Below are 14,230 nucleotides of genomic sequence, written 5' to 3' on the forward strand. Positions count from 1 at the left end.
ATGTAGCTGGTTGTAAAACTAGGCAAATCTCTAGATGAGTTGATGTACCCCCTTGGAAGATCTCTGCATACCCCCAGGGGTACATGTACCCCTGCTTGAGAGCCACTGAACTAGAGAACTAGTAGTTTTGTGACACCACAGATACCAAACTTGTGAAAAACCCAAATGGAGAAAGGGAAGTGATTTTTATTCAGACTCTTTGGATTTTGTATATTTTTGTTAATACTTATTTAACCCAAAAACCCAACAAACAGCAGGAAGAGAAGTTGTTTTGTTAAAGAGTCAACACTCTTTCCCCAACAACAGAGAGCTTCTAATCCACATTTCAGGGTCACCCAAGGGAGGTCCCTTGAAGAAAAACAGTGTAAACCAGACATTTTAGATATTTCTAAGCCAAAAGTCAAGCAGAAGTAACAAGCTTTCAGCTCTTCTTTACATACCAAAAAGAAATAAAAAAGGGCACAAGCTCAATTTTGCCCTTTCTTCAGGTCACTTTTAATAACTCTCTCTCTAAAAAGTTTACTAGCAACTTTAAGTTCCTTACAACAAAAAGATTATTTGAACACATTCCAAGAGAGAGTTTACTAGTTTTCATTGAAGGTTTATTTTTACCGAGCTGCTTTATGTGTGCAAAGTAATCTCCATTCATAGTATCGCTGCTGTCTTTCTTGCCAGAGCTAACTGTCCTTAAAAGATTCAGCATACCAACACTCAACTGCACTGGTCACCCGAAATGAACATAAATAATACCCATAATCCTCAAGATTTCACTCAATCGATAGATTCTGTTTAAAATACGCTGTGAAGATGGGGAAGAATACTAACGACATTGATAAGAATTGGCCTCTCTCCTCTCAGATTCAAGGAATGGGGACAGATATCAGAGGGTTGGGAATTTAAAAGCAGAAGTGTAAGAAAATTACGACGGGGAGAAAAATAGAGCATTCAGAACAGACAGCGGAAGATGGCTTTTAATCTGTAATATCCACAAGAATGTGTCTTTACAAACGTCAAGATATGACTTATGTTCAGTCCTCCCTGCCACTTCACAACAAAGAAAAGAAAATCTCAGCCCTGGGCAGACTGTGCCCAATGTGCAACAGAAGGTAAAAAGAAGTACTTCTGTACAGCCCCATAGACTACTCGGCCACCTGCCTTCATGCATCATCCCTTTCGCATCATTGCACAACAATTATCAAGCAACAATCCTAAAAAAGCACACTCCATAGCACTAACAGGAACTTGTCACTGAATTCCAGAAGTCTATGGTTATCAGAACTCAATCAAATAAATCACAAAAGTAAAGTGAAAAGAAAAGGAGTACTTGTGGCACCTTAGAGACTAAGGTGCCACAAGTACTCCTTTTCTTTTTGTGGATACAGACTAACTACTCTGCTGCTACTCTGAAAAGGGAAGTGAGTACATGCAGGATACAAAGACAACAGGAAAGCGCTGAATGGCTGGATAAAAGCAGTCAAAGGTCTGTCTCTTAGGTTGTTTACCTTCGAGTCACAAGAAAACGCTGATCTCAGTTTGAATATGTGGCGGTTCCCACCCACCAAAGTGTTTTGCCAGTTACGTCAGAAAAAGTCTCGGGGGCATCAACATATAGTGATCTTTTCCCTATATAATTCCTCATGTGAGCTATTTCAAGAAGTTCAGTTGTTCTTCCAGTGAGAAATACAACTACTCTAAACCTTGTCTCAGAATCACCGAGAGAATCAGTTGCTAAGACTCCTATATTCTACTGTTCTCTTCGAACCAAAGACACAAAGTCCCTGGACATTCAAACAGAGTCTCTGTTGTACACCCCCGAGCGACATAAGTTACGCTGACACAGGCTGTAGTGTGGACATAGCCTTAAAGTAGGTATGTATGTTTATTTTATGACCCTTTACACTGCCTGAGCTGAGTAAAGGGGACTCACTGTAAATGAGAATCAGGCCCATCATGTCTCAGGCCAGGTCTACACTACAAACTTGCATCGGTATAACTATGTTGCAGAGGCGGATTAACTATGCCAATGGGAGAAGCTCTCCTGGCGGCAAAGTTGCGTCTTCACTAAAGTGCAAGCACAGCGGCAGCTTTTTAAGCGTAGACCTGCCTTAAGTGTTCCACTGATTTCAGTCAAATGCAGATGGGGAGGAGAACAGAGCAGCAGTAGAATGGGAGCAGTGAAAGGGTTAATAGTTCTCCCATTAGAAGGAAGGGCTTTATGCACTGGGTGGTGTACATCAAAGACTCTAGGCATCATTTATTCAGTGGAATCTAGCCAGGTCAGATATCTAGGACTCACACACTATAGGAATGGATGGATGGATGAATGAATAGAAGAGTGGAAAGTCAGTCACTCTCTCTCCCCGTCCCTTTTTTTTTAAACAGAAGGTAACCTGATGTTTTAAATACATATAGAATTAGGATTTACTATGCCCAATACTACAGAAAGAGAATTTCAACAACAGACAGGCAGCTCTGACAAGGCCTTTATCCACAAGCCAAATGGAAGAGGGGAAGGGATGAACTTACTTGTGTAATGATGACTGGATTATTTGCCAAGACAGGATCCTTCAGTAAAATCTGAGCAAAGGTTTCTGCGCCCTCGCCACCCAAACCGCTGGTGAACGCAGTCATGGCAGGCAAGACGGCGTCTGACAGCTCCAGCCATTTCACCAAGCCTTCAATGAACTCCATCCTAAAGGAGCTGCATGACAACACAAGCAATATGAGTCAAACGTTCATCATTTCCTCTTTCCTAAGTCACCTTCATTTTAGATGCTAGGTAGGAGTTCAAACACTGATTAAAAGGCATTCAAGGAACAGCCTTAGCCTTCAGCTTCTCCGCTTCAGTTTATTAAAGAAAAAAAATTCTTAGGGGTATAAAAAATGTCCTGAGCTGTCAAGCGAGTGTTTTACGTTGCTGTTTAAAGGTGACAGTGTGGTCTGTATATTACAGTGCAGGACTACAAGTTAGCACTAGCATTGTAATCCTGGCTCTTTCGTGTCACCTAGGACAAGTCACTTAACCTGTCTGTGCCCCTCTCTGTTTTAGGGGATCATAACACTTGGATTCTTCACAAAGGTGGTGCAAGATATAATGTAATGCATGTAAAGCACTTTAGAGATCTTGACTGGTTTTTCTTGGCCTATCACCAGGCCTTACTTTCAACTTCTAAAGATCTCTAGTTGTTCACACAAAAATCAAACCACCAATGAAAAGTCAGCAGAATATCTGAACATGATCAGCCTGTTGTGTAGGCAAGGAGGCAGTCTGGAGTGGACAGTACCATTACCCTTTGTAGGCCTGGGGCTTGGCATGAGCAGTGTTAACAGACTCACTCTGCAGTGAAGCACAAGGAAATTTTAGATGTAAAGGAAAGTAAATATGGTCAAGAAAATAACCAAGAACACTCCTAATATCAGTCTTAGGCCATATATCTCTCCTTACTGTTCCAATGTGCTATGGAAGCACAAACTTATACGAATAATACTGTTACATTTCAGAGGCTCTGACTGTAGGAATTACAGAGAAAATGCGTTTAAAACAGCTGAAAACATAAATCAAGCCCCTAATTTTCTTCCCTGCCAGAAATGAACATTGTCTAGGCATCAAATGTAGAGAAATGCTTCTGACTTGTGTAAGCTCTATATTGACGTTCTGGGAGATAAGGGTGTGTGTGTGAGATATATATATATATATGCTTGCAGGGAAGAAAGAATAGTTAACCTCTGTCTCTGTACCACCAGAATGCAATGCCCACTGTCCTGACCCAGGATCTGAAGACACAACTGAGGCAGCCTGATAGTTCAGGAGGTTAAGGGAAAATTTGTTTCCATGTTTTATTCACAGTTGTACGGTGTATTTGACACTGTAAGGAGAAAAGGTTAAATTCTCAAAAGTGCCAACGTGACTTGTGCCATTGTCCCATTTTCAAAAGAGATTTAGGAGCCTAAGTCTCATTAAATGCCTTAGTGCTTGTCTATGTGGGGAAATGTACAGGCATAAATTATAGTGCTGTAGTTTCTACAGGTATACCGCCCCATGCGCACATGCTTATAATAAGAGCGTCCACACTACGCGTTACACCTATAATTATAGCAGTATAACCATAGTAGCATAGTTATGACAGTACATTTCCCAGTGCAGATAAGCCTTGAGATTTAAGAGCCCAAGTCACTTGGGCACTTCCAAAAATTCTACCCAAAATCTCTTTCATGGATGCCCAGCTGATGCACATTTTCTTCATTTTGAGAAGATCTATAGGCCTTTTGCAGGGTCCAGATAAATGCAACCTCTTTGATCAGAAAAAATACAGGCCCCTGTTATCTTGGACATGACAAACTTCTGCACGCTTTCTTGTGAGCTTTCCCAAGTGAAAGCTTTTTTCTGTAAGCTCAGGCCCTTCCTAAATCAGGGATGTACCTTCAGAAACAAAGGATCTGATCCTGGGTGGAACCTCAATTCCCATAAACTTCAGCACCTCAAAGGATCTGGTCTAAACCCTCTGATTAAACCAGCCTGCCCCTATGGCATGCTTCAGAGTCCTCTTCCTTGACCTTTGGAAGGACAGCCTCATGCAGCCACTAGTGCCAGTTTGGCGCTCTTTTTCTATATAATCTAATCTATCCCACGCACTTGATTGGCTTGTTATCAGAATCTGCCTCAGCTACTGCACAAAATCTGCTTTGTGCACCGTCCTACCTTTGCTCCTTTTCAGGAAACAAGTAAGCCAGAGATATCCCACAGAGAGCTGCGTATGCAAACCTTCCTGGTTCACCCAGCTGTTTGCCCACAAGCTCACATGGCTCCTTTGCATCCGTCTCTTCAGCCATCCTGAGTCGTCTCCAAGCCCACCTGCTCCACTTCTGTTCCTCAGCCATTCTCACCTGCCATTTCAAAATAACGAAAAAACAATGGTATTTGAAAGCAGTGAGGAAAGTGACTGATAGATTTTCCTTTCCAGTGATTGTACTTCCTGGCTCTGTCTTTCATTGAGTTTGCCAAGGGCAGCCTTGTGTGTTTACCCAATGGTGTGATATTGTACAAAACACACTCCTGGTGGCTTCAGGCTTCACCTTGTCTTCACCTTCAACAATTATCAAGTGTTTCCACAATACAGTTAATTATTTACACTTACACAAAAGATCAGAAATCCACTTCAAGCTGCAAAGGATTTGGGCTCACTGAATACTAATGAAGCATATGCCTCACACATGGAAACCACTAAATTAACATTAGTATAAAAGCACTGCCACTTATCACAATGACTAATTTATTGCAGTCTGGGAATTTATACACCCACGCCACCCCAAAACCAAATCACCCCTCTGTTCATTATGCTGGAAGCATTTTATTCAGGGAAGAAAGTTCAGCTCAGAAGCAGCCTGATTAAAGGGAAAACTTTTGCTTTCTAACGGACTTTCCTATTGCGATTACTGGACTTTCTACATCCCATCCTGCTTCCTATACTATGCTCAAGGCTCCCTCTCCACTGCTCACTTTGCATCCTTTGTCCACGGCCAACTCAATTCTGCTTGGTTCAACTTCCCAGTACATGTTTCCTCAAAATAGGACCTAAGTGCTGCATAGTCTTGCGCTGGCCCTCTGCACAGGGATAAATTTCCTCCTATATTCTCCTTGCTCCTCTTTCAAATCCCCCATCTATTACCCCCAATTCTCCCACCCACCTGTTCCACAATGCCTATGTTTGTTGATTATACACCCCCCATTGTGTGCTATATATGTTAATCATAACATATCTATTTTTGCTTTTAAGATCCAATCCCGCACCCAATTAAGTTGATGGGGGTTCTGCTACCAGTTTCATCAGCGGTGATTTCAGGATCAGAGTTTGTAAGATTTGTGGTAGCAGGAACTTTTGTTCTGTTTTGATATATGCAACTTTGCTACCGTAATGCTTTAGGCACATCTATGCTGCTAGAGAAAAGAGGCTAATAATTTTGGCAGTAACCAGAACAAAGGAAATCAGAGTGGTGTAGATTTTCAAACATTTAGGGCATTTCACAATGGTAAAAGGGTGGGTTCGTATAGGCAAATAGGCTTTTAAACCACCAAACAAGGCATTAGGGCCCTGATTTGGCAAGAAAGTTGTATTCCTGCCTGGGACTGCTCACATGGTTAAAGTTAGGCATGTGCTTAAATTCCTAGTCGGGTGCTACCTGCGGCTAGGTGTGCCAATCAAGGTGTGAAAAATGTTACCTCTAGGTGTGCATCACATTGTGTGTGCCGGGCAAGGCATGAAAGGCCTGATTCGAAGCTCACTGGAGTCAACGGAGAGACTCCCATTGACTTTACCAGGCATTGGATGAGGATCTAAGTGGGCCAGAGCAAGCTTTAAGGCAGGCTGCTGTGGCTGGCATTAATCAGACCAGGAATTTCAGAGGGGGCAGATGTGCACAGACAGCATCCACATGACAATTTCTCATAAAGGAGTGCAGAACGGGACCGATCACCACGGGTGGGGTTGGGAAGAAATTTTCCCCCACGGCAGTGACCTTGGGGGTCATTTGCTAGGACCATATCGGTACATCTGACCTAATTGATTCTCTGCCACCGCAGGGGCCTCAGGTAGTGGTGCACCTCGGTTCATCCTATTCTCTGCCTGTGGCACACAACAGCTTAGTCTCTTGAGGGCTGTGTACTTTGGTCTAATTCCAGATGTTGGGTTTAGAGTGTGGGTGGCTGGGTAGTATTAGAGGCCTGTGATAGACCGGTCTGACTAGATGATCTGACGGTCCCTTCGGACCTTAAACTCTCTGTTTAAAAATAATCTTTCATCAATCAGTATCCCAAGGCAGCCTGGGTTTGTCTGCAAAGGGGGAAGAGGGCTCCTCCTGATTCAGAATTGCCTTGAAGTTATTTTAGAAATATGCAAGTTCAAGTCCTATCCTATGCAATTGCTGCTGTTTAAATTCCATGAAAATCCATCGCTCTCTTCAAGAGCTGGCAATCGGCATGACTCATGCACCCGTCTTTCTGGGAACAGAGGCCCCTCCCATATGCATCTTCCGGTTCTGTGACTTGACCATGCAGGTCTGAGGTATCTCATTGTGTTCCCATGAAAACAACACAACTCGGGAACCCAAAGTCCATGAAAGAACAAAATAATAAAACTGCCCTAATTCGCTGTATGGACTGAGAAGGGCAGGCGCTGAAACATACTTCCCAAGGGATTGAGCGGACTCCTCAGCTCCATTGCTGGCCTTGGGTGAGGTTCCATCTTGGGCATGTGACGTTTGGGTCGGCAACGAGTCAGCACTTGCTAGGTTAAGCTGTAACTCTAAAGAAGGGAGCTAGACCTTCCCTGCTCGCTAACAGTTTTCTATGACATCTCAAATGATAAAAGAGTCCCTATTTGTCTCACTGACTCACGTCCTTTTCCTCGTATGCTGCTGATGTATCAGTTCAGGCAGCTTGTCGTCTGTACGACAGGCCATGTGTTTGGCCATGTCTTTCAAATGTGGACATGTGACCTGCAGATCTCCACTGCACTCACACCATTTAGTGCAAGGCTTAGCAAAAGCTGCACACTTCATATCATGTGGCTAATCACAAAGCTCTACTTTTGGGTAAAGAAATCTATTTTACAGCATTAGCTAGAGTCTGATCCCCCTAAAGTGTCATCCTGACTCCAACTTATTGAATAAATTGTTGCCATGAAATCTCGTATTTCAAGTGCCAGCAGTTCTTGCAAACCATAGCTTGGCACTTCTGTTATCAGCCCTACAGACTTGCAGACGTGAGCATATTATTATAACAGACACATGACTGAAAAAATCCACTTGCTCCCAGCGAGAGAGAAGATTTCCTTGGCCAGCAAAAGGACCTAAACTAGCAACTTCTGGAGAATTTAATACAGATCTAACTGTCCTGAGCGGCTCTTAGGATACTATGATGCTTGGTATTGCAGAAAACCCTAAGAATGACAGATTCCAAGGGGAGGAGATAGCATCCAGGTGTCTCTGAAGAGACAAAACGCTCCTTCTCCCTGCCAGCCACTAGAAGGGTGTGGGGAGTTACATTTATAGGGTACCTACCATTCATAGGCTGACACGAAAAATGGAGCAGCTGAGCAGGGTCTAGAGCAGAGATGGGCAAACTATGGCCCATGGGCCACATCCGGCCCGCGGGACCCTCCTGCCCAGCCCCTGAGCTCCTGGCCTGGGAGGCTAGCCCCCAGCCCCTCCCTTGCTGTCCCCCCTCCCCCGCAGCCTCAGCTCACTGCCGTCAGGGGGAGAGAAGCAGTGCGGGTGGGCTAGGGGGCGGGGGCCGGGCCACACCTGGTTGTTTGTGGAGGCACAGCCTCCCCTAACCAGCCCTCCATATAATTTCGGAATCCCGATGTGGGCCTCAGGCCCGCCCCTGGTCTAGAGACAGTATCCCGGGAGAAATGCCATCTTCAGAAACTGGGATTGCCCAGTAGGTGTTTTCACCTTTACATTTAATTCCAGATATACTGTGTCCGCTAATTTTTTGACTGAATATACATTCCAGGGACATGAATGCTCCCATTCTGAACAAAGTTCAGTGTACTCCCTCAATTACTAGAAGTCATTCTCCCCTCCTTCACATGGGGAGCCCCTGTTAGTCCAGGAAGTTTCTGCACATTGTTTTCAATCTTTTTATGATCTACCTCATTCTTGACTCTAGTGTAGAGTACAGTCACCTGCACAATCTAATCTTTATTTCCTGCTAGTGTAATCAATACAACCAACTGTAGAAAGGACACAACAATAGCTTCTTTGTCTGTAACCTTATTCCATAAAACTCAACAAACAGATCCTTAAAAAAAAAGTTGGGAGTTTCCGGAAAAGTTATTAAGGTTCTAAGAAGCCCTATTCTTTGTGTTCTCCCATCCACAAATCAGAGCTTTGAGGTGATATTATGGGCAATAACTTTCGAACTTGGGTCCCTACAGTTAGGTATCTAAGTATGTACAGGTACCTAGAAACAGCTGGATTTTCTGAAGTGCAGTGTCAGGAATAACAACATCTGGTTTAGTCAAATTCAACATATTGGCCTACCTGATAAACAGTCACATCCTGCTGCTATTGAAATCAATGGGTAGAGCCCTGCAAATCTGTAGATATCCGTGGACCATGTTTGCAGATCAAAGATCGGATGTGGATACAAATTTTGTATCCACGCAGGGCTCTATCAATGGGAACTGCAGGAGCGCAACACCTCTGAAAATCAGGCCACTTAGTTTGGTGCTAAGTCTGAAAATTTTGGCCTGGGTATTATGCCACTGACTCCAACAAGAGAAAATTGGTCCCATAGCCAGGCTCATATCCTGAGGATTATATTCAGCTTGTTTCACTGAAGTAGGTGTCCCTGTTTCAAGCAAGGTAATCCAGCAGTCCAAAGCATTTCCATAATCTGAGCTGTCACTTGAAAGAAATTTTTATCACCAGCTTTTCACATAAAGTGCCCTTTGTTGTCTTGAACGGTGCTGTATTTTATGTAATGACTTCAGCAATCTTATTTAAAAAGTAAAATAATAATCCTACATTAAAGATCCACAGCTGTAAAATACTTGAGTGTTCCCTACCGGTGGAAAAGCAAACATAGGCATACTAGCTTCACATTCACGCCTATGCTAAAATATAGATACTTGGAACTGCCAACCAGCAGAATGGGTTAAATCCTTGGAACCCTCAAATGCACCTGACTCATCTCATTGACACAGTGGGGTTGTATTGGTGCAAAGGAAGATACAAATTAACTTTTAGTTTCTGAGTCTCATTCCCCAAGGAAAAAAAAGAGCAGGAATGATTAGAAGGTAAGATGCAGGACTTCAGGTGCTGGAGGGATGGACTGTCTTGCATCACACAACAATACCTGAGTAGCATTGAGGGCCTCTGTATTATCTCTCACAGAGTTATTTGTTAAGAGCTGACAGCACATTCAGAGCTGTATAGATCACGGAGGAAATTCCAAACAGTTTGCATATAAGGCTCAAGGCCTGCAACTGGGTTGGCCTGGGCAGACTTTCTGACCACGTGGAGACTCACTGAAATCAGTGTGGTCTATGTGGCAGGAAAGATCTGCCCATATGGATCCAATTGCAAGATTAGGATATAATAGACATACACTAAACAATATTAGACACACAGAGCGAAATGTGACCATATGATGGATTCAATGCAAAGCAGGGGAGCAGATTATTTAACATACAAAATTACAACCCGATAATATATTCTTCTTCATGACCATTAAATAATACTTCCAGATTGCCTAGAATTGGGCTTGATTCTGCAAAACCTTATTCATGTAAGTTATCTTTAATCACATGGGCCCCAGTCCAGAAAAGCACTTTAGCATGTGTGTAAACCTCTTTCTATTTAGGAAACTATTTAAGTACATTTGTAACTTTAAGATGGTGTAAACTTCAATGGGATTGAGCACTTTCTTAAACTGGGGTGCTGTCCTGAAATGTGGCCATAAGCGAGCTCTGCTGATGTCAATACAATGAGGGAGATTTTATTTAGGTTTCCCTGATCTAGTCTTTAGGAGGAAAGGCACTATAAGGTTAATGGATGTCTTTGATCAGAGAATAATTATGCCTTTTCCAATGATAAAACAAAAGCACTGCTGTTGATTTCTATCGCTCAGCTATTATCCGGATATGTGGAAATGCAAAGACTGACACACTGTATAAGACCAACAGACCATTTAGTCCACTATCCTCTTTCCAGCAGTCCCGGATGCTTCAGAGGAAAGTGAAAAAACCTCAGAAATGGGCAATTATAGAATAAACTGCCATTAAGGGAAATGTCTTTGTAACCTCAGGCAGTTAATGATTGGCTTTATCCTTTCAAGCATGCAGGTTGTATCCCTTATATTTTTTAATCCTATCTAATGTAACTGTGGATGTTTTTATAATTCACACAAATGCCTTATTATTCCTGTAAATGCCGTTTGGGCAAATGAATTAAAGGAACTTCAAACGGGTATTTTGGAAACTCTAATTTATACAGCTTTTAAAATAGCAATCACAAGAGTTATTTCAGACGCTGACAGAAAAATGCAATGCAACATTAAAAACACCTTATCCAGAGGAAGATTGTAATTTGCTATACCACCACCTAACTGTTATATTTCATCAGTAGATCTCAAAGTTCCTCACAACCTTTTTAATGTATTTGTTATCCTCACAACACCCCTACGTGGCAGGGAAGTGTCATGATCTTCAGCTGTTAACTGAGGTAGAGAGAGGCTAAGTGATTTGCCCAAGGTCTCACAGGAAGCCTGTGGCAGAACAGGGAATTGAACCTGGATCTCGCAAGTCAGTGCCTTAACCACTAGACCATCCTTCCTCTCTAAAAGCCAGTTAAGGCCATAATCTTGAAAACATTTATGAACATAAGCAGCTTTATGCACATGAGTTCTCTCATTAACTTCCACTGGATTACTCGTATAAGTAAAGTCACACATCGTTTATGTGCCTGCAGAATCTAGGTCCACCTACGCACAATCACACAACAAACATATTTACTTTTCAGAATGGATTATACATTGACACAAAACATACAAATATAATGTAGAATTCCACTGCAGAGCTGTATACTTAATGTAAACCACACAGTACTGGAATCAGGATAGTACCTGGAAAATCTCAGCTTTAAAAAAAAAAAAAAAGTTTTTGCTAGCACTCATGGTTGCGGAGAAAAGCTTAAAAACACAAAGCACCCTAAAGACCTGACAGCGATTATGCCCCTCCACTGCCTTCCCCAGCAAGTCACCTTCAAGGCTCTGTACAACTCAGCTCCTGTTGTCTCTGTTCGCATCTCATTGTACTCCCCCTTCACTCTGCCCACACCTAAGAAGCCCTAAAGGTTTGAAAAACCAAGAGGCAAATAAAAACAATCCAAAGTATATTTTATTAAAAAACTCATAATTTTAAAGACAAACTCATGATTTTTGCAGCCTGACTCACAAAATCTGACCATTTGGGGTTGACAGTATTGGCATTATTTTATTGGGACCTAATCCAAAGCTCACTGATCTCTAGATCAGGCCTTTTTTTTGCATTCGGAGTGCACAAAGGGCCAGCAAAAGGCCAATGAACACTTACATCTAATTTAAACCCTCAGAATAGGTATCAAGTGGAATTTACATGGTGCATAGACCTTTCAAGATTTTAAGGTCAGAAAGGACCATTATGATCATCTAGTCTGACCTCATGCATAGCTCAGCCCAGAGTACTTCACCCACTGAACTGTGTTTCAAGCCTATAACTGCCTATTCAAGCTAGATCAAGTTTTTAGAAAGATGGCTAATCTTGATTTAAAAATTTCAATGATGGAAAATCTACTATACAGAATCATAGAATATCAGGGATGGAAGGGACCTCAGGAGGTCATCTAGTCCAACCCCTTGCTCAAAGCAGGACCGATCCCCAATTAAATCATCCCAGCCAGCGCTTTGTCAAGCCTGACCTTAAAAACTTCTAAGGAAGGAGATTCCACCACCTCCCTAGGTAACGCATCCCATGGTAAATTGTTCCAATAATTAATTACCCTCTTTGTTAAAGATGTATGCCTTATTCCAAGTCTGAATTTATCTATCTTCAGCTTTGTGCTGGTCCTCTGCACAGGAGTGAGTTTCACTTTCAGGGATCAACCAGAGACATTTAAGAGGATAGGGGACCCATATGTGATCCTAAATTGGATATAAATTAATCCATGAATATGTGATAGTGTTTCCTGTGTAGTTCTGTGAGAGCTTTTTATTTGAGTAAAATAAGTGGAACTATTGTTTTCCATAAGATGTTAGAAAACAATGAAAAATATTCAAAAACAAAACAAAACACACAGCACTTTCCTGGGGAGGAAACTGACATGAAGGAAACCTACTTTGCGGAGGGAGGTAAAAAGGAGTAGATGCCTGCCACAGGAGGCCAGGGAGGGAAGCACTAACAGATGAATAGAAAGGGAGAGGTAAAGTATGAGGCACGGGCAGAAGGAACGGAGAGTAGGATCAGATGGGAGCAGAGACCAAGCTCCACACAGTTCTGCTCTAAGGTGTCAATGGGAAGGTAGCAAAGGGAGCCAGACAGAGTGACGGGCAGCGGCAGTGTTTCAGTAGATTCTAGGGGAGAAAGCACTTCATAGTAAACCATGAAGATGGTTAAACGTCAAGCCGTACCGTGGGATATAGTAAAGCAGATGGTGGATCTCTGAGTGGGTACAGACATCAGCCCAGGAGGAATGCATCGGTGCAAATACAATTATTATCGCTAGAATCCGAAACACCCAGATGGACAAGATTGCTTAAACACAGGATTAGATCCGGAAACCAGATCCACCCAGGGTGCAGGAAGAAAAGGAGGACTTATGGCACCTTAGAGACTAACCAATTTATTTGAGCATAAGCTTTCGTGAGCTACAGCTCACTTCATGGGATGCATTCAGTGGAAAATACAGTGAGGAGATTTATATACACACAGAACATGAAAAAAGGGTGTGTGCGTGTGACCTATTCTCACCCCCTGAACGGGTGCAAGGCTGGGGGTGAGGGTCCCATTTTCTCCACCCCCCCCTTCCAAAAACGTTTTACACTCCCCGTCCAGGCTCCTGCAGCTCTGCTCCCGACAGCAGCCGCTCCCCTGTCGCCCCCTGGGGTGACTATCGGGGGGCAGCAGGGTGCACGGTTCCCCAAAGGGCTCAGACGCGGGGGGCGGGCTCCAGCATCCCCGCTCCTCCAGGGGGGTGAATCGGGGCCGGGGAGGGGGGGGAGCAGCGAAGCCCTGTCCGAACCTGAGCCCCGCGGGTGGGGGTGGGGCGGGAGAGGGCAACTCCCCGCCCTGATCCGCTTCCCCCGGGAGGGGAGCCCCCAGGCTGGGACCCCAGTGCGGGGGGCTCCCCCGGGCCCCGGTCTGGAGGGACCCCTCAACGCATGTCCAGGCCCGATCCAGGCAGAAACAACCCGTCCCTTGTCCTACCGTGCGTCTCCGCCCGCAAAGCGTCAGGGAGGAAGGGGGCGGCACCGTGCTAAGGTGCCGTCGCCTCCCCGCTTTCCCGTCTCCTCAGGCGGGCTCGGTGCTCAACCCCACCCCGAGGCTCAGGGACGCCGAGAGGGCCCGAGTTACGCAGCTCGCGTAGGGGGAGCTATGGCCAAACGGCGAATGCGGCGGCTGCCTCACGTAGCCAGCGCGGGGGAGCGGAAGGGCTACGCAAAGTGCGTGACGGGAGAGGGGAGCGCCGGCTG

The 14,230-nt window shown here is 44.0% G+C and overlaps 1 protein-coding gene across 8 annotated transcripts in view; it reads right to left on the reverse strand.

Annotated features, from left to right (window-relative positions):
• The window catches only part of TMCO4 (transmembrane and coiled-coil domains 4), an 83,222-nt gene extending 69,120 nt beyond the window's left edge, over nt 1-14,102 (reverse strand). For 2 of the 8 annotated variants that reach the window (XM_043531868.1, XM_043531867.1), the window contains exons 1-3: nt 11,764-11,850; nt 4,700-4,884; nt 2,527-2,701 (exon numbers count right to left, since the gene is read on the reverse strand). In XM_043531868.1, the coding sequence (XP_043387803.1) occupies nt 2,527-2,701; nt 4,700-4,884; nt 11,764-11,808 (405 nt within the window). In that variant the 5' untranslated portion in view covers nt 11,809-11,850. Of the gene's footprint in view, nt 1-2,526; nt 2,702-4,699; nt 4,885-11,763; nt 11,851-12,540; nt 12,562-12,876; nt 12,936-13,964 lie in introns of those variants that run through there. The other 6 variants (XM_043531865.1, XM_043531866.1, XR_006286481.1 and 3 more) reach the window with 6 other exon arrangements.
• Nucleotides 14,103-14,230: the final 128 nt, after the last annotated feature.

The sequence above is a fragment of the Chelonia mydas genome, chromosome 18 (assembly GCF_015237465.2).
Source record: "Chelonia mydas isolate rCheMyd1 chromosome 18, rCheMyd1.pri.v2, whole genome shotgun sequence".
Classification (NCBI taxonomy): Eukaryota; Metazoa; Chordata; order Testudines; family Cheloniidae; genus Chelonia; species Chelonia mydas.